The 20,174-nt window shown below is 43.1% G+C and overlaps 1 protein-coding gene across 1 annotated transcript in view; it reads left to right on the top strand.

Moving 5' to 3' along the window:
• The window catches only part of LOC140737314 (probable voltage-dependent R-type calcium channel subunit alpha-1E), a 619,860-nt gene that overhangs the window by 381,907 nt on the left and 217,779 nt on the right, over positions 1–20,174 (top strand). The window contains 3 exon segments of the mRNA XM_073063744.1: positions 6,405–6,502; positions 14,251–14,868; positions 16,355–16,653. Coding sequence (XP_072919845.1) covers positions 6,405–6,502; positions 14,251–14,868; positions 16,355–16,653 — 1,015 coding nt within the window.

Raw genomic sequence — 20,174 nt, 5'->3', positions numbered from 1 at the left:
AATGTACAGATTCTGTTCAATACAGTTCCAGGGTATAAAAGTTTCAGGTGCACTGAGAGTGGGCTGGTGATCTTAAATGCAGTATTATTTGTTGATTTAATTTTATTTAGAGTTACAGCGTGGAATATACCCTTCCTACCCACCACCCCAACAACTTAATCATGGGACAATTTACAATGACCAATCAACTTACCTAACAGGTCTTATGACTGTAGGAGGAAACCAGAGTACCCGGGGAAAACCCCTGCATTCCATGGGGAGGGCATATAGAGACGCCTTACAGAGTACACCAGAATCGAACCCTGAAACCCAACTCCCCAAGCTGTAATAATGTCGTGCTAACTGCTAAGCTACTGTGGTGCCCCAATTAATTCAGAATTAATTTGGGAAAATATGATGGCAATATAGAGGAGAATGTCTTGGAAGGTTCTTCCAATGAGGCATTATCAATGCAACTTTTAAATAAGACCAGGACAATCATTTTGCTTAAGTTACACTACAGTCCACCCCAACATTCTTCGGGACATAGAGGATCAGATACATAGACAAATCACAGAAAGGTGAAAGAGAATCAGGATATAGTAGTGGGGGATTTCAATTCTGCCCAGTACTGACTAGGATTGCCTTTATATAGGGTTTGGACGAGGAGGACTTTTCAAAGTGTACCCAAGGGAGTTTTTGAGACAACACTTAGGAAATGAGCTGGACAAGCGGTGGAAGTTTCAATGGGGGGATTTTGGTAATAATAATCATTATTCTGTAAGTTTCAGGTAATAATGGATGAGGATGATAGAGAATTTAAGGTCCTATATTGAGGGAAGGCTGGTTTCTATAGCATAAGAGAGGACCTGGTGAAATTAGATTGGGAACAGATGCTTGCAGGTAAAGCAACATCTAATAAGTGAGATTTTTTTTTTCCAGAAGAGATAGACATAGTTCAGGGCCAACAGGTTCCGGTAAGTGCAGAAGGCAAAGATGACAGGGTCAGGTGTAAAGGACCATAGAGGGCTGATGAGAAAAACGGAAACATAACTGGTATATGCATCTCAAAATGGAGAACCCTTTAAGTGTAGAAGAGTACTTATAGATAAAAGGACCCATGAAGTACCATTGGCAGACAAGATTGAGAAGAATCCTGAGATGTTTTCTGAGTATATTGAAAGCAAATAGTAACCAGGGAAAGAGTGACAATCTGTGGAGCCAGGGAATGTGATCAAAGTTCTGAATAAATATCTGCTGGATATTTACCAAAGAGAAAGATATGGTAGATGGAGAAATCAGATCGAGGAAGAGTGATATTCTGGAGCATGTAGGGAGGAGCTGTGAGATGCCTTGGGATATATGCCCAGAGCCAAATGAGATGTATCCGCAGCTGCTATGAGAGTCAAATGAGAAGATTGTTGAGGCCCTGACAGATTTTTGCAACTTCATTGACAATAGATGAGGTGCTAGAAGGCTAGAGGGCAGTAAATATTGTTACTTTGTTAAAGAAGGACTACAGTGATAAGACCACGGGCCAGTGAGTATTGCATCAATTGCAGGGAAACTATTGCAAAAAAAAATGTTCTAAGGGACCAGATTTATCTACACTGGGAAAGGCGAAGATTGATCAGGATGGCTTTTATTTTGTGGGAAAGAGTTAACTGAGATTATACCACATGGATGTCTGGACTCTAACAAGGTTGTGCATTGTACACAGGTCCATGGGATGTAGGGTAAGTTGGCAGAGTGGATGCAAGTATCTCTTAGTGATAATGAGACAGAAGGTGAAGATGGAAGGAATATTTTCTGACTGGAAAGCTGTAAATGTAGGAGGTACGATTAGTTGGTTCACGAAGAACATGAATACGTGGTGTTGCACAGTGTGAGGAGGGTTGTCTCAGGCTACAGCTGGATATATTTCAGATGGAAGGTTGTGTAGAACATTGGCAGATGCAAATTAATTCCAACACGAATATTTTGAGAGGAAAAATGAGGGCAGGAGATATACAGTAAATGCGAGGGCCTTCCGAATCCTGAGGCACACGTCCATAAATCCATGGAAGTAGTATCACAGATGGATGGGAAGCTGAAGAACACATTGTGAGATGCTTGCCTCATCAGCTATAGCATAGCATATAAGAGCTGAGACATCATGTTATAAATTCATTGCGTGTCAGGCCACAGCTGAAGTATTGCGTGCAGTTCTGGTCACCGCACCATGGGACAGATATGATTGTACTGGAGAGAGTGCAGTGGAGAATTGAAGCATGCCTTGGATGGAATGTCTCAGCTATAAGAAGACACTGGATAAGCCTGGGGTTGTTTTCCCTGAAGCAAAGACTGAAGGTAGACATAGGTAGGTACACACAGAATTTTGTGTGTGATAGATAAAGTCAATATTAAGACTTTTCTTCCCCCATGGTGGGGGTGTCTAAGACTGGAAGGCATAGTTTGAAGGTGAGAGAGGGGTGGGTTGGAGGGGATCTGAGGGAGATCTATTTTCAACCAGAGAGTGGTTTAAGTTACAATCAAAGTGTCAAAGGAGCTGGCATTAGGTAGTCTCACAACATGTAAAGAAACATCTAGACAAACACTGAAATGCCAAGGCCTGTAAGAAAAGGAATCTTTGTGTGAATGCAGGATCAGTAAAGATGTGTGCTGTGGTCAGCACGGATGTGGTGAGTGAAGGGCATGAACCTGTGTTGTTCAATGCCATGGCTGTATATCAAGCTGCAACAGAGACACTTAACAGATTCCCAACAATACAAATGGAACTGAGGCACTATACAGATTTATGACAATACATACTAGATTATATACAGTGCAGACTGGGTGAGGGTACTGATTAATTCCATTATAGTATAGATTGAGGGTACTACATAAAACATACAACAGTACAGCTCACAAACAGGTCCTTCATTTGTTCAGCAAAATGTTGTGCTGAACAAATTAAATTAGTAATCAAATGGCCAATTAAATTAATCCCATCTGCCTACACAATGTCAGTATCCTTCCATTTCTCTCACAGTCATGTGCTTATCTAAACGTCTCTTTAAAATCTCTAATGTTTCTGCCTCTACCACCACCACAGGCAGTGCATTCCAGGCATCTACCACTCACTGTGTAAAAAAACCTTACCCCTCACAACTTCTTTGAAATTACCCCCTGTCACCTTACATGTATGCCCTCTGGTATTAGACATTTCAACCCTGACAAAAATATACTGTCTGTCTACTCTCTTTGCCTCTCAAAATCTTATAAACATTTATGAGATCCCCCCTGAGCCTCTGCCACTCCAGAGTAAACAGCCCAAGTTTGTCCAACCTCTCATTATAGCGCATGCCCTCTAATCCAGGCAGCATCCTGGTAATCTTGTTCTGCACCCTCCCTAAAGTCTCAACGTCCTTCCTATAATGGGAAAACCAGAACTATATGCAATATTACAGATGCAACCTAACTAGAGTTTTATGAAGCTGCGACATAATTTCCCGACTTTTGAACTCAGTACCTTGACTAATAAAGGCAAACATGTCATATGCCTTCTTAATCACCCTACCAATCTGTGTAGCCACTTTCAGGGAACTATGAACTTGGACCTCAAGGTATCTCTGTTCATCAACGCTATGAAGGGTCTTGCCTTTAACTATGTACTGTCTCTTTCTATTTGACCTGCCAAGGTGCAAGACTTCACATTTGGTCGGGTTAAACTCCATTTCTCTGCCCATATCTGCAACTAATCTATATCCTGTTGTATTCCTTGCCAGTCTTCTATGCTGTCCACAGCACCACCAATCTTTATATCATTTGCAAACATACTTACTCACCCATCTACAGTACATTTTCATCCAGGTATCTTATATAAATCACAAGTAGTGGAGGTCCCAGTACAGATCTCTGTGGAGCACCACTAATGACAGACCTCACAGTTTCCAGGATTATCACTGGTTCCCATCTTGAACAATGGAACAACATTAGCTACTGATTTCCTCCAGGACCTTGCCTGTGACTAGTGAGGACACAAAGATATTGGTCAAGATCACAGCAATCTCTTCTCTTGCCTCTCTCAATAACCTGGGGTATATCCCATCAGGCCTGTGAGACATATCCAACTTGATGCTCTTAACCTCAAAATGCCCGAGCATAACTCAGCACTCATCTTCCTACTGTCCATGTCCTTCTCCTTGGTTAATACTGATAAAAGGACCTCAGTCACATCCTCCACATCCAAGCAAATGTTTAATACTTATCCTCTTGCTCTTGATGCATGTATAATGCTTTAGGATTCTCTTTAATCTTACTTGCCAAGGACTTCTCACAGCCCCTCCAGGCTTTTCTAATTCCCTAGTAGAGTTCTTTTTTGGGTTCTTTATATTCCTTAAGAACAGTGTTTGTTTCTAGCTTCTGACGCTTTAAACCTTTCCTCTTTCTTGTTGACTAAGGTTCTATTACCTTGCCAGCCTTGCTCTTTCTTCTTACTGGAACATCCCTGTACTCTGTGCAGTTGGTCTTTAAACACCCTCCACTTGTTGGATGTGGACGCCTAAAGACAGGTGTATCCAATTAACTCTCCCTCGTTCCTGCCTAATGCTCTTGTAATTTGCCCTGCTGCAATTTAATACTCTCCTGCAAGATCCGTGTTTATCCTCAGCTGCAGTTTTCTTAAACTTTAAGGACTTGAGATCACTGTTCCCCAACTGCTCACCTACTGAAATGTCGCTCTCCTGGACAGGCTGATTACCCATCAGCAGATCTAGTACAACCCCTCCTCTTGTTGGACTATCTACATGTTGATTTAAGAAACACTCCTAGGTGCACCTAACAAACTTTGCCCCATTTAAAGCACTTGAACTCAGAAGGCCCCTGTTTATTTTAGAGAAGCTGAGGTCCCCCACGACAACAACCCTGTTGGTTTTACAGCTTTCCTTGATCTGCCTGCATATCTGTTTCTGAATGTGCTGGTGGCTATTGGAGGGTCAGCAGTACAATCCCATCAGAGTGATTGCACACTCCCTATTTTTGATTCCTAACCATGTAGACTCAGTGAATGAGCCTTCCGTCATGTCCACTGAGTGTGGCTGTGATATTGTCCCTGATTAGTAGTACAGCTCCCACCCTTACCTCACTCTCAATCTTTCTACAACATTGAAACACTGGGACATTGGCAACTGTTCCTCTCCCTCTCTTAACCAAGTCTCTGTTAAAGCTGCAAAGCCATATGTCCATGTACTGATCTAGGCTCAAAGTTCATCCTCTCTCTCTCTGATCTCTCATTCTGCTGAAAGTATTGATTCTATAAAATACAGACTGAGTGAAGATACCATATAGATTCCATACAATACAGACTGGGGATGAGGATGCTGTAAAGACTCATACAATGCAGACTAGCCTTGGGTACTTTATGGGTCAAACAATGCAGATTATTGCTTTGATTTCACACTTTCAGGCCTGTTTTGATCAAATCCAGACAATTTAGAAGACTGGTGCTGGTACTGGTTTCAAATACAAGTTACAATTATTCCTATTTACGGGTATTTGAATCACTGTTCACTATAATGATTGAAATTATGCTGATTTAGTCAGACATAGTGGGTTTGAGTTCTATTTCAAATTGAACATCTGATTTAGTCTGACACCAATTCATCATGGAGCTGTTCTGCAGTGCCACAGGGGCTGTACTGCTACAACACTGCTCTTTGGGAGGGGCAGTGCAAAGGGAGAGTCTTACTGTGAATGGGGCAGTATTGATGGAGTCACTGGAGTGAGTGGGGTAGTACTGAGGGGGAGCCATACTGTGGGGCAGTATTGAGGGAGAGTCACACTGTCAGTGGAACAGTATTGAGAGAGTAATACTGTGGGGCAGTACTGAGAGAGAGCCATACAGTGTGGGGCAGCATTGAGGGGGAGTCATACTGTGAGTGGGGCACATTGAGGGGGAGTCATACTGAGCAAGGCAGTGCTGAGAAGTAATACTGTTTGAGTGGGGCAGTATTGAGGGAGAGTCACACTGTGAGTGAGGCAGCATTGAGAGACAGTGGAGCAGTATTGAGAGAGTAATACTGTGGGGCAATATTGAGGGAAATTCATACTGTGAGTAGGGCAGTGCTGAGGGAGAGTCATACTGTGAGTGGGGCAGAATTGAGAGAGGTTTATACTGTGGGGCAGTATTGAGGGAGTGCGGCATATCAAAGGGAACGTAGCACGCCAGTACTGCCCGCACAGGGAGCAATGGATGATTGTTGCTCTGTCAGTAAAGACCACACCTACAATCTGTGTTCGTAAAATAACTCGTGTCACTAGTCTGAGGAAGAACACTTTGAATTCTCCTCAAGACAGAGGTGCAGGAGGCTCTTCCTTATTTCTGATTGAACATTCCTGTCTAGGTTATGAAAGTTAAGATTCATGGCATCTCACCTTTGTTCCAGGAGGAGCAGGAAGAGGAGGAGGCCATCAACCAGAAACATGCTCTGCAGAAGGCAAAGGAAGTCAGCCCCATGTCTGCCCCAGGGTTCCCCTCTACAGAGTGAGTGGAAGAAACATTCATACACACCTAATAACGTAACCCTTCCCTCCCTCCTAATGGTGTGTTTCTATTTTTCTTTCTCTCTCCCTCTCCCACTCCCTCTCCTCCCGTTTCTTTACCCATCTTCCTCCCCCTCTCCCTCTTCCCCAATCCTCCTCCCATTTCTATTCCCTTTCCCACTGCCCTTCCCTCCAACCTATTTTCATGCCCTTCTCCCTCCTGGTTCTATCCACTCCCTGCACACACTGTCACAGTCTTTCAGTGAGCAAGATGTGGGAAGTAGAAAAGTCAAATAATAAAGGCAATGTTAGGATAGCCATGGTGGATTTCAATGTACAGGTAGATTGGAAAGATCAGGTTGGTGTTGGATCCCAAGAGGGGGAATTTGTAGATTGCCTTCCAGATGGCTTTTTCAAGCAGCTGAGGTTGAATAGCAATTCTGTGTTGGGTATTGTGTAATAAACCAATTGTCTCAGTAGTGCAGAGGAGTAAAGGGAATTACAGAGGCATGATGGAGGAGCTGGCCAAAGTTGATTGGAAGGGAATACTAGAAGGGACGATGGCAACATTGCAATGGCTGGAGTTCCTGGGAGCAATTCAGGTTAGATACATGCTAAAAATGAAGAACTATTCAAAAGAGTGGACAAGGCAACCATGAATGACAAGGGAAATAAAAGACAGCGTTAAAGCAAAAGAGAGGGCATACAATATAGCAGAAGTTAGAGGATTGGGAAGCTTTTTAAAAAACAAACATAGGCTACTAAAAAAATCCATAAGGAGAGAAAAGATGAAATATGAAGGAAAGCTAGCCAAAAATATCAAAGAGGATACTAAAACAAATGTAAGGCAAGAGTGGATATCGGACATCTGGAAAATGACGCTGAAGAGGTAACACTGGGGGACAAAGAAATGGCGGACAAACAATAAGTATTTTGCATCAGTCCTCACTGTTGAAGACACTAGCAGCATGCCAGAAGTTGGAGAGCATCTGGGGGCAGAAGTGAGGGTAGTTGCTATTACTAAGTAGAATGTGTTTGGAAAGCTGAAAATTCTGAAGGTAGATAAGTCACCTGAACCAGACTGAGTTCACCCAGGGTTCTGAACGAGGTAGCTGAAGAGATTGTGGAGGGATTAGTAATGATCTTTCAAGAATCACTCTTTTCTGGAATGGTTTTGGAGGGCTGAAAAATTGCAAATGTCACTGCACTCTTTAAGAAGGGAGGGTTGCAGAAGAAGGGAAATTATGGGCCAGTTAACCTGTCTTCAGTTATTGGGAAGATGTTGGAATCTGTTATTAGGGATGAGGACTCTGGGTACTTGAAGGCACATGATAAAGTAGGCCAGAGTCAGGATGGTTTTCTTATGGGGAAATTTTGCCTAACAAATCTGTTGGAAATCTTTGAGGAAGTAACAGGCAGGATGGACGAAGGAGAGTCAGTGGATGTTGTTTACTTGGATTTTCAGAAGGCCTTTGACAAGGTGCCGCACAGCAGGCTGCTTAGCAAGATAAGAGCCCATGGTAATACAGGAAAGATACTAACATGGATGGAACATTAGCTGATTGGCCGGAGGCAAAGAGTTGGAAAAGAGGGCCTGTTCTGGTTGGTTGCTTGTGACAAATAGTGTTCCACAGAGGCTGGTATTAGAACCGCTTCTTTTCACATTTTATGTCAATGATTTGGATGAGAGAATTAATGGTTTTGTGGCCAAGCTTGCAGACGATACAAAAATAGGTGGAGGAGCATGTAGTTTAGGAAACAAGGAGTCTGCAGAAGGACTTAGACAGATTGGGCAAAGAAGTAGCAGGTGAAATATAACATAGGGAATTTATTTGGTCATGCACTTTGGTTGAAAGAATAAAAGTAGGGTCTGTCTTCTAAATGGGCAAAAAATTCAAAGATCGGAGGAGCAAAGGGACTTGGGAGTCCTTGTGCTGGATTCCCTAAAAGTTAACTTGCAGGTTGAGTACTACCATGTACTATCCCATACTCTAAGTTCATCACCCTTGTTTCTGATACTTCATGCGTTAAGATAGGCACACTTCAACCCATCACACTGATTAAAATGTTGCTATATCAACTGCTTATCCTTCCTCAAAGTCTCTCTACATGCAGCATCTACCTGTATACCAACTGCCCCATTCTCTGACCTGTCATTGTGGTTCCTATCCCCCTGCCAATCTAGTCTAAAGGTTCTAGACCAATCTAGTCTAAAGGTTCTAGACCAATCTGTCCACAGGGATATTGGTCCACCTCAATTTCAGGTGTAAGCCATCATTTTTGTACAGGTCATACCCTCCCCAGAAGAGATCCCAATAGTCCACAAACCTGAAACTCTGCCCCCTGCATGAATTTCTCAGCCACACATTCACCTACCAAATCATCCTATTCATACAATCACTGGCATGTGGCACAGGCTGGAATCCAGGGACACTACCATTGAGGTTCTGCTTTTCCACTTTCTACCTATATTCTTTCTTCAGGACTTTATCCTTTTTCCTATCCATGTCATTGGTACAAATATATACCTCAACTTCTAGCTACTCACCCTCTCCCTTTAGAAAGCTGTGGACCTGAACTGAGACATCCCTGACCCTCGCACCTGGGAGTCAACATACCATCTGGGTGTCTGTTTCACATCTGCAGGATCTCCTGTCTCCCCCTGTCTAACTATTGAACTCCCTGTCAACACTACACTCCTCTTCTCCCCCTTCCCTTCTGAGACAAAGTGCCAGAGACCTGCCTTTGTTGTTCTGCCTATGTTGTTCCTATCAACATGTACAACGACCTCTGGCTGTTCACCCTCCTCTTCGAGAATGTTCTGAACTCACTCAGGTACACCATCTTGACCATGCTTAACCCTGGCACACTGCCCTGGGGTTAGTTCTGCAGCCACAGAAACTCCTATCTTTTCCCTTCATCGTCAAGTCTCTTGATAGTGTCAGCCTGTCGGACGGCTTTCCTCAGTGCTGGTTACAGAACCTCACTGCTGCTACTAACCCCTAAAAGAACAGCCCGTCTCAACAGTACCCAAAGGAGTGTACTAGTGAGTGAGGGGAATTGTCACTGCTCTTTCTGCATACTCCTCTTACTTCTGGTGGCCACCCATCTATATGACCACATCAGTAAAATTCGCACTTATGAAGCTCTCAAGTTCCTGAATGATCCTGAATACATCCAACCCTAGCTCCAGTTCCTTGACCCAGTCTGACAAGAACTGCAGTTGGGTGCACTTCCTATAGGAGTAGTCAACAGAGAGATTGTGAGGTTCCTTGACTTACTATATCTTGCAGAAGGAACATCTGATCAGAGACCAGCACTGGTAGCTCATTATGTTGCTGCTTCACCCCCTCCAGAAGCAGTGTATCTTCACCTTCCCCTCCCCCATCTCATTCCACATCCCCGTTTTTCTTCATTTATCTATCATCCACCTGCCTGCTTCTTTCAACTGCTCCTCCCTTACCTGCCCCATCCTGCCCATCATCTTTCACCATTCCTCAGTCCACCCATTACCTCTGACCTCTGTCAAACTACTTTCAGATTTGTGGATCTCAAAGTTCATCAGCCTTGTCCCTGATACTTCATACATTAAGATAGATATACTTTAACCCATCACACTGATGGAAATTTTGCCCTATCAGCTACCTATCCTCCTCATAATCTCTCTACATGCAGCATCTATCTGTACACCAACTGCCCTATTCTCTGACCTATTCTCCCTCTTTATACTGGTAATCTCACCTCCGCTCTCAGTGCTAGTGCAAGATTTTGATGCAAAACATTTGTAATTCCTTTCCTCTCACAGATGCTGGTTGATATGTTGAGTTCTTCCAATTGGATTTACGAAGGGTAAATGCACGTAGGCTGTTCCACTGAGCTTGGTTGAGACAACAACTAGAGGTCATAGGTTAAAGATGAAAAGTTAAATGTTTAAGGGGACCATGAAGGAGAACTTCTTCACTCAGAGGGTGGTGGGAGTGTGGAACAAGCTGCCAGCAGATGTGATGGACATTTAAGAGAGATTTGGATAGGTGAAATATGGGAGGGGTATGGAGGGCTGGGTGCAGGTCAATGGACTAGACAGCATAATAATTTAGCAGACTAGATGGTCCGAAGAGCTTGTTTCTGTGCTCTATTGTTCTGTGATACTTTTGTGTCACTCCAGATTCCATCATTTGCAGTCTCTTATGTCTCCACAAATCAGCTCTTGTTCAACCGACATTTCAATATGCAGCTAGACTGGGAAAATCAGGTTGGTGCTGGATTCCAAGAGGGGGAATTTCTAGAATGCCTAGGAGATGGCTTTTTAGCACAGCTCATGGCTGAGCCCACTAGGGGATCAGCTATTGTGGATTGGGTGTTGTGCAATGAACCAGAATTGATCAGAGAGCTTAAGGTAAAAGATCCCTGAGGGGAAAGTGATCATAATATGATCAAATTCACATTGAAACTTGAGAAGGAGAAGCTCAAGTCAGATGCACCAGTATTACAGTGGAGTAAAGGGAATTACAGAGTCATGAGAGAAGAGTTGGCCAGAATTGATTAGAAAAGAACACTGGCAGGGATGAGCAGCAATGGAAACAATTCAGAATACACAGGATATATACATCCCGAAGAGAAAGAAGTATTCTAAAGGCACGTTTGTCCTGACAAAGGGTCTCAGCCCGAAACTTCAACTGTACTTCTTCCTATAGATGCTGCCTGGCCTGCTACGTTCCACCAGCATTTTGTGTGTGTTGCTTGAATTTCCAGCATCTACAGATTTCCTCGTGTTTGTGCTTGATGGAATTGATGGCTTTATTGGAAAGTTTGCTGATGATATGAAGATAGGAAGGGTGAGTAGTTTTGAAGAAGTAGAGAGGCTACAGAAGGACCAACGGATTAGGAGAATGGGCAAAGAAATGGCAGATGGAATACAGTATTGGGAAGTGTATGGTCATGCACTTTCGTAGAAGAAATGAAAGGGTAGACTATTTTCTAATTTGAGAGAAAATATAGGACTCTGAGGCACAAGGGGACTTGAGAGTCCTTGTGCAGGATTTCCTAAAGGTTAATTTGCAGGTTAAGTCTGATGAGGAAGGCAAATGCGATGTTAGCATTCATTTCAAGAGAACTAGAATATAAAAGCAAGGATGTAATGTTGAGACTTTATAAATCATTGCTGAGGCCTCACTTGGAGTATTGTGAGCAGTTTTGGGCCCCCTATCTTGAAAGAATATGCTGAAACTGGTGAAGGTTCAAAGGAGGTTCATGAAACTGATTCCAGGATTGAATGACTTGTCATATGAAGAGTGTTTGATGGCTCTTGGCCTGTATTCATTAGAATTCAGAAGAGTGAGGGCTGACCTAATTGAAACCTATTGAATGGTGAAAAGCCTTGATAGAGTGGATGTGGAGAGGATGTTTCCTGTGGTGGGAGAATCTAAGATCACAGGACACAGCCTCAGGATAGAGGGGCATTCTTTTAGAATGGAGATGAGGAGGAATTTCTATAGCCAGAGAGTGGGGAATCTGTGGAATTTTTTGCCACAGGCAGCTGTGGAGATAAGCTTTTATGTATATTTAAGGCAGAGGTTGATAGATACAGGGCATGAAGGGATAGATGGAGAAGGCAGGAGACTGGGGCTGAAAGGAAAATCGTATCAGCCACAATGAAATGGCAGAGTAGATGCAGTAGGCCAAATGGCCCAATTCTGCCCCTATAATCTTTTGGTCTTATGGACGAAGCCAAGAGGGTGGCCATTTGGGGTTGGATGGAGGGGGTCACTGTTTTGAAAGAAAGCATCAGCTATGTAAGAGTTGTGAAGTGAAATTCTTTCTCTCAGATGGTCATGAAGGTTTGGGCCTCTCTTCCTCAAAGGAGAATGGAAGCAGAGTCCTTGAATACTGTGTAACATAGTGGTAAATAGAATCTTGTTAAGCAAAGGGATGCAAAATCACTGGTGATAATTCCAATAGATACAGAAGCAGAATTAGGTCATTTAGCCAATTGAGTCTGCTACACCATTGAATAATGGTTATTTTTTTATATCTCAACCCCATTTTCCCAGTTCTCCCCCTTAACATCCAGTGACTTGGCCTCCACAGCTGTCTGTGGCAGCAAATTCCACAGATTAATCATGCTCAGGCTGAAAAAAAAATTCACCTAATCTCATTGCCTTTATTCTGAGGCTGAATCCTGGACTCTTCTACTTACTGAAATATCTTCTCTATGTTCATTCTAATTAGGATTTACCCTAGCTTTCAACAAGTTCTCCCACTCATTGTTCTGAATTCAATGAGAGCCATCTTACACTCCTCATTCCCTGAATCATTCTTCTGAACCTCCCCTGGATCTTTTCCAGGGCCAGCATGTCTTTCCTTTGATACAGGGCTCAAAATATTCCAAGTATTGTGTGACGATCATGTGATAGACAAGAATGTGAAGGTAGAATTACAACAGTATGGGCCTCATCTTATTAAACGTTGAGCAAGCTCCAGAAGCCAATTGTCCTACTCCTGCTCCTAGTTCAGGTGCTAGTAAAAGTATAATTCCTCAAATTCTTGATAATTAGTCAACAATTATCATTACTAATGACATAGCAATCAGCACATGACAGATATCAATTATGTCAAATCATGTTTACATTTACAGAAGTTTTTAGAGAAGAGAAAGAGTGCATTAAGTTGGAAGTGTGGCAATTCATGATTAACTTTAGACAAGAAAATGTAAGTGAGAAAGGGATTTGTGTGTCCTGAATACAGGAATTTGAGAGGGAGATGAGTGTGTCCTGGATACAGGAATTTGAGAAAAGAGATTTGAGTCTCTCGGATACGAGAATCTGAGTGGACATTTTGCATATCCTGGAATGTTAGTGAGCGGTTATGTTATCCCAGATACATGACTATAACATGATGGCAACTTTCCCACACTTCTAATTCTGTCAGGTAGCACAGTGATGCGGCCATTAGTACTACATTGATCTAGGTTTGATCTTGACTTGTGTAGTAGGTTGTCCGTTGTGCTGCCGTTTCCTCCCACACCACTAAACCTCGCAGGGTTGTAGACTTGACTATTTCATATTGTTCAAAAGTTTAGGAGATTCAGTAGTTAATGGCCAAGTGAGGGAAGTGAGAGAATGGGATTGATGGAATTACTATGAAACCTGGCACAAAAGTGATGAGCTCTGCTGTGTGTGCCAAGATGCTACCTGGATTAAACAGTATGAGCCGTAAAGAGGGGTTGAATACTCTTGGGTTGTTTTCTCTGATGCACTGCAGGCTGAGGGGAATTGATAAGAGTTTATAAAATTATGAAAGTCATAGTCAGAGAGACAGTGAGAATCTTTTTCCCAGGGTAAATACCATATAATATTCAATTTAAGGTGAAAGGAGATGAATAGGGAAAACTCACAGAAGTGGTGAGTACCTGGACAGACTGCCGGGGTGATTGTGACAGCAGATGATGGTGGCATTTGGGAGGCTATTAGATGAATACACAGGAAATGGAGGGATATGGATTATGTACAGGCAGAAGGCATAGTTTATTTGGCATTATGCTTGGCACTGTCATGATGGGCCAAAGAGACAATTCCTGTGCTGTTCTGTTCTGTGTTCGTAAAATAAGTCCAAGGAAGTGATGTGAGTTCACAACTAGAAAACAAAGACCAGGAACAAATGTGAGAGGAGGTACTTGCACTGTGTCATTTGTGTTGTGTGTTTACTGTACAGTTATTGCATTGCCTTTATTGCCTTTCATGCACCTTCCAGGAGGGAGTTCCGGAGGCACAAGCACATGTCTATCTGGGAGGCCAGAACCAGTCAGCTGAGACGACGGATGCAGATGAGCAGCCGCGAAGCGCTGTTTGCCGAGGCACTGCAGGGGCTGGAGGGCAGCAGGTATCGGAGGCATCGTTCCAGGGTCTTCGAAGGTGAAAGTCTCTGGCGGCTGGGTGACCTGCAGGCCAGGGACGCTGATCAGCTCGGAGAGGGCGGCAAGCGAGAAGCCTTCAAAAGTCGGTCACTCCGCAATAACTGGCAGCCAGCAGAGCCGAGCAAGGAAGACTCCTCAATAAAAGTGAATGGAGATCAGGACCACCGGCAGGGACGAACTCTCGGCCGCAGCATTGAGGCTAGGCAGAGCTTCAGAATGGCCGAACCTGTCAGGGCCAAGAGGAGGTACAGGTCCCTCTATAAGGAAGCAAAACTGGGGCTGGAGGAGAGCGCCGAGACCACTCTCAGCCACCGGGCCAGCAAGAGCAAGGAGGAGGGGCTGTTGCAGCGACTTCCTGAGGAGCAGGAGAGCAGCCAATCCGCCCATGGCCCCGAGGAGAAAGATGCTCAACAGCCAATGAAGGCATTCTCTTGGCAAGGGAAGCCACACACAAGGTTGGCAATGCCTGAAAGGGATTTTACATTAGTGTCTTCCAGGACCACTTGTCAAATTGTTAAGCGACAGCTGACAGGCCCACAGTGCGCCACACTACCCAAGTTTTAACAGGGCCAGCATGATGCCTCATTTTCTTCCCATTTCCCTCTCCTTCCTTCTTTCTATTTCCCTCCATCATCTCTTCTTTTCCCTACATCCTCTCCCTCCTCCCACTACCTACCCCTCATTCCCTTTACTTTCCCTCAATCCTTCTTCCTCCTTGCACTCCTCCTGTCTTCCTACTACCTTCTTTTCCTCCTCCTTCTCCCCATCTCACTCTTTTAGAGGGCATAGATTTAAGGTGTTAGGGGGATTTAGAAACAACTTGAGGGGTAAATTTTTCCTCCCAAAGGGTGGTGGATATACAGAATGAGCTGTCAGAAAAAATGGCTGAAGCAGGTACAATAACAACACTTGAACAGTACATGGAGAGGAAAGGCTTAGAGTGGGGGTTCCCAGCCTTTTTTACTGTCATACACCAACACCTTTAAGCAAGGGATCGGTGGACCCCAGGTCAGGAACCCCTGATTTAGAGGGATATGGGCCAAAGCAGGCAAATGGAACAAGCACTATTTCAGGCAGACATCATGATTGGCATGGATGAGCTGGGCCAAAGAGTCTGTTTCCAAGCTGTATAACTCTGTGGCTCCTGGTCAGAGGATGATGACCTGGAGCTATTTCGGTAGTCTGACACCAGTCAGGTCCCAGGGGTGCAGGACTAGAGAATTCTAATTTGTTTAAATCTGTCTTTATGCTTACTGTCTGCACCAGACTATTTTAATGATCTACCCACCTTCCCCTCTTGCCACTGGTTCCTGACTGCTCACCAGTTATAAAGTACTCTCTCCTGTCCTTGTGACATCCAACATGGATAAACACACTTCTGTCTGAGGTGGATCTATTTGTCACCAACTTTGCAATTCTCTCTGTCCAGTAATCATTTAATTATTCCCTTTCTATGCCACTCACTTTGGTGCCATTAGCATACTTTGATATGTGGCTTTAACTTCTGTTACCTACAGCAGGCGGAAGTGAAGTCAGGCTCCATTTCACATTCAACCCTTTTTTAAGGAATCAGATGGCTGTGAGAGTTAAATCTGCAGTGCCCCATTGTCTCCTGTTAATAGAAAAATATCACCATGAAATAGTGCATTACATAATGAATAGCATGTGTACTCCCCCACAAGAACTAACATCTTCTAATGATATCTGTCAATAAGTTTATTCTTATTGTAAACACAATAAATACTGTTCTGTGCTACTGCCTTTCTGTCAAAATCGTTCCAACTTTATCATGGTCAGAATTATATTTGAGCCTCCTCCATTTTAAGGTTATAAGATCTTAGCTCACTTATGCAGGCCAACAAGCAGAAAGGTGAGGGACTCTTGCAGAAGTTGGGGGAGGAAAGGAAGTTGACTGAAATGGTCTCACATATCTCCACACAGCTCTACCAATCGAACTGTTGGTGCAGACACAAGCTCATCCAGCAGGCAAGTGGAGAAAGACTGTACCAGAGTGCCTGAGAGTGAAAAAGTTGACAATGCAAAGAACAGCAAGCAGGTGAATGAACAAACCAGCTTGTTAAACATGCAGCTGGATCTACAAACCACTCAAACATCCCCAGGAGAGAAGGAGCTGACCACCAGTTCCAGGGACATTGAGCAGGACAAGGCACGGGAGCAGACAGAGATTGATATAGACTGTGAAAACACAGAGACACCCATGGATTCCCTCGTCACACCAGGTAGGACCTCCTTGGTATCAGAAATGGGACTGGAGAGGGAATCATCGAAATGGTCTAAGAAAACTTCACCAAAGTGTTTAATATCAGGGTTACTTAGAGACACAAAAAATAGGCCAAGGTCAGCACGGTTTCCTTAAGGGGAAAAACTTTACTGACAAATCTGTAGGAATTCTTTGAGGGTATAGGATAAACAAAAGAGAGTAAAGGTGCCACACATGACCCTGCTAAACGAGATGAGTCCATTGTATTACATCACTTGCATGGATAGAAAATTGGCTAACTGTCTGGAAGCAACAAGTGAGAATAAAGGGGTGCTTTCTGGTTGGTTGCCAGTGATTAGTGGTGTTCCGTAGAGGTTGGTGTTGGAACCATTTCATTTCACATTATATGTCAATGATTTGGATGATGGAATTGGTTGCTCTGTGGCCAGGTTTGTGGACAATATGAAGATAGGTGGAGGGGCAGGTAATGTTGAAGAAGCAGGGAGTTTGCGGAAGGTCTTGGACAGATTAGGTAAATGGGCAAAGAGGTGGCAGATTGAATATAGTGTTGGAAAGTGAATGATCATGCACTTTGGCAGAGGAATAAATGGTGGTGAGGAAGGCAGATGCAATGTTGGCATTCATTTCGAGAAGACTAGAATATATATAAGTAAAAATGTAATGCTGAGACTTTATAAGGCATTGGTCAGACTGCACTTTGAATATTGTGAGCAGTTTTGGACCCAATATCTAAGAAAGGATATCCATGCATTTGAGAGGGTCCAGAGGAAGTTCACAAGAATAATCCCAGGAATGAAAAGGTTTACATATGAGAAGAATTTGATGGCTTACTGGAGTTTAAAAAAAAATTAAAGGGGATCTCATTGGAATCTATCAAAAAAATGAAAGATCTAGTTAGAGTGGACATGGAGAGGATGTTTACTATAGTGGGGGCATTTAGGACCAGAGGGCACAACTACAGAACACAAGGGTGTCCCTTTAGAACAGTGATAATGGGGAATTTCTTTGGTCAGAGAGTGGTGAATCTGTGGAATTCATTGCCACAGATGGCTGTGGAGGCCAAGTCATTGAGTATATTTAAAGCAGAGGTTAATATGTTCTTGATTGGTCAGGATGTTAATGGTCACAGCGAGAAAACAGGAGAATGGGTTTGAGAAGAATAATGTATCAGCCATGATGGAATGGAGGAGCAGACTCAATGGGCCAAATGGCCTAATTCTACTCCTATGTCTTGTTTTATGGATTCAGTGAGTATCTTGAATGCTGCAATAGAGACAGATCACTCTCTCTGAAAAGTGTGAAGTGATTTACTTTGGAAGGTCGAATTTGAAGGCATGATTCTTAGCAATGCAAATTTCAAAGTAATGTTATTATCACAGTACACATATGTCACCATCTACAACCCTGAGATTTGTTTTCTTGTGGGTATACTCAGTAAATCCAAGAAACTGAGAATCAATGAAAGACTGCACCCAACAGGACGGACAAACAACCAATGTGCAAAAGACAACAAATTATGCAAATACAAAATAAATAATATTAAATAAATATCGAGAAGATGAGATGAAGAGCCCTTGAAAGTGAGAGCATAGGTTGTGGGGACATTTCAATGATGGGCGAGTGAAGTTATCCCCACTAGTTCAAGATCCTGATGGTTGAGGTGTAATAACTGTTCCTGAACCTGGTGGTGTAGGTCCTGAGGCTCTTGGCAGTTAACAAGAAGAGAGCGTGGCCTGGGTAGTGGTGGTCCTTGATAATGGATACTGCTTTATATAGATGTGCTCAGTGATGGGAATGGCTTTACCTGTGACTGGACCATATCCACTACTTTTTATAGGATTTTCCATTCAAGGGCATTAGTATTTCCCATACCAAGCTGTGATGCAACCAGTCAATATACTCTTCCACCGGTTTTAAATGTCCTGCCAAATTTTCGCAAACAGCTAAGGAAATAGAGGTGCTGCCATGCTTTCTTCATAATTGCACTTACAACTGGGCCCTGGACAGATCCTCCAATTGCACAAGAGGGTATTGAGGCCAAGGTCTTGAAGCCTATTGATTAGTTTTTAGGGGATGATAGTGTAGCAGTATGGAGGAACTGAGAGATCTTACGAGCCAGGTCCATAGATTCATCAAAGTTGGCATGCAATTTGATAGGATTGTTTAGAAGGCGTATGGTGTGTTGGGGTTCATTAGTCGAGGTATTGAGTTCAAGAGCCATGAGATAATGATGCAGCTCGATAAAACCCTGCTTATACCACGCTTATACCACCTTGGTTATATCACGTGTAGCTGTCAAGGGAAGTCAAAGCTATTGTAAAAGCAAAAGAAAGGGCATACAACAAAGCAAAACTTAGTGGGAAGTTAGATTGGGAAGTTTTTAAAAACCTACAGAGAACAACTAAAAAAAATCATTAGAAGGGAAAAGATGAAATATGAAAGCAAGATAGCAAATAATATCAAAATGGATAGTAAAAGTTTTTTCAAAAATGTTAAAAATAAAAGAGAAATAAGAGTGGATATAGGACTGCTAGAAAGTGAGACAGGAGAAATAATAACAGGGGCAAGGAGATGGCTGATGAACTAAATGGATAATTTGCATCAGTCTTCACTAGCAGTATGCCTGATGATGTGGTGTGTAAAGGAAGAGAAATGGGTGCAGTTACTGTTACAAGAGAGAAATAGCTAATACAAGGAGTCATAATTTTAAGGTGATCAGAGCAAAGTAGAAGGGGGATGTCAGAAGTATGTTTTTGTACAGACGGGGTAGGTGTTTGGAAACCTCTGCCCTGGGTGGTGAGACACAGATGCATTAGGGTCATTTAAAAAAACTCTTAGGTAGGCACACGGTTGATAGAAAAATGGAGGGCTATGTAGGAAGGGAGGATTAGATTGATCTTAGAGTAAGCTAAAAGCCATACTAAGATTTATCTAACCCTTACTTCTTACATAGTACAACATGATGGTCCCAAGAGCCTGTACTGTGCTGTACTGTTCTATGTTCTGTCATTGGGCTGGTGGGTGTATACTTAATACAACAGCTAAATCCAAGGAAGTTTAACTCAGGTTCACAGACATCCACTTACTGAGGGTATTACCATTATACTTAGTTGGCGCAAATCAACACCAGTGCAAAGCAAACAAATCTGTAGCTGGAAGTGATATGCCATGGTCTTTAATTCCATAGAGTCATAGAGTGACACAATATGAAAACAGACCTTTCAGCCCAGGCCAACCAAGTTGTCTTCCTGAGGTAGTCCCAATTTCCTGTGTTTGGCCATATCCCTCTAAATGTTTCCTATCCATATACTTGTCTAAAAATCTTTTAAGCACTGCAATTGTACCTGCCTCTACAATTTCCACTGGCAGCTCATTCCATACAAGCACCGCCTTCTGTTTGAAAAGCTTGCCCCCTCAGGTCCTTTTTAAGTCCTTCCTCTCTTATCGTACAATGTATGGCCTCTAGTCTGAGACTCCCCTACCCTTGGAATAACACTGTCCATCCACTTTTATCAATGT

This window comes from Hemitrygon akajei, chromosome 12 (genome assembly GCF_048418815.1).
Source record: "Hemitrygon akajei chromosome 12, sHemAka1.3, whole genome shotgun sequence".
In the NCBI taxonomy this organism is placed as follows: domain Eukaryota; kingdom Metazoa; phylum Chordata; class Chondrichthyes; order Myliobatiformes; family Dasyatidae; genus Hemitrygon; species Hemitrygon akajei.
The sequence above is the reverse complement of the archived record's forward strand: the minus strand, read 5'-3'. Positions and strand labels throughout refer to the sequence as shown.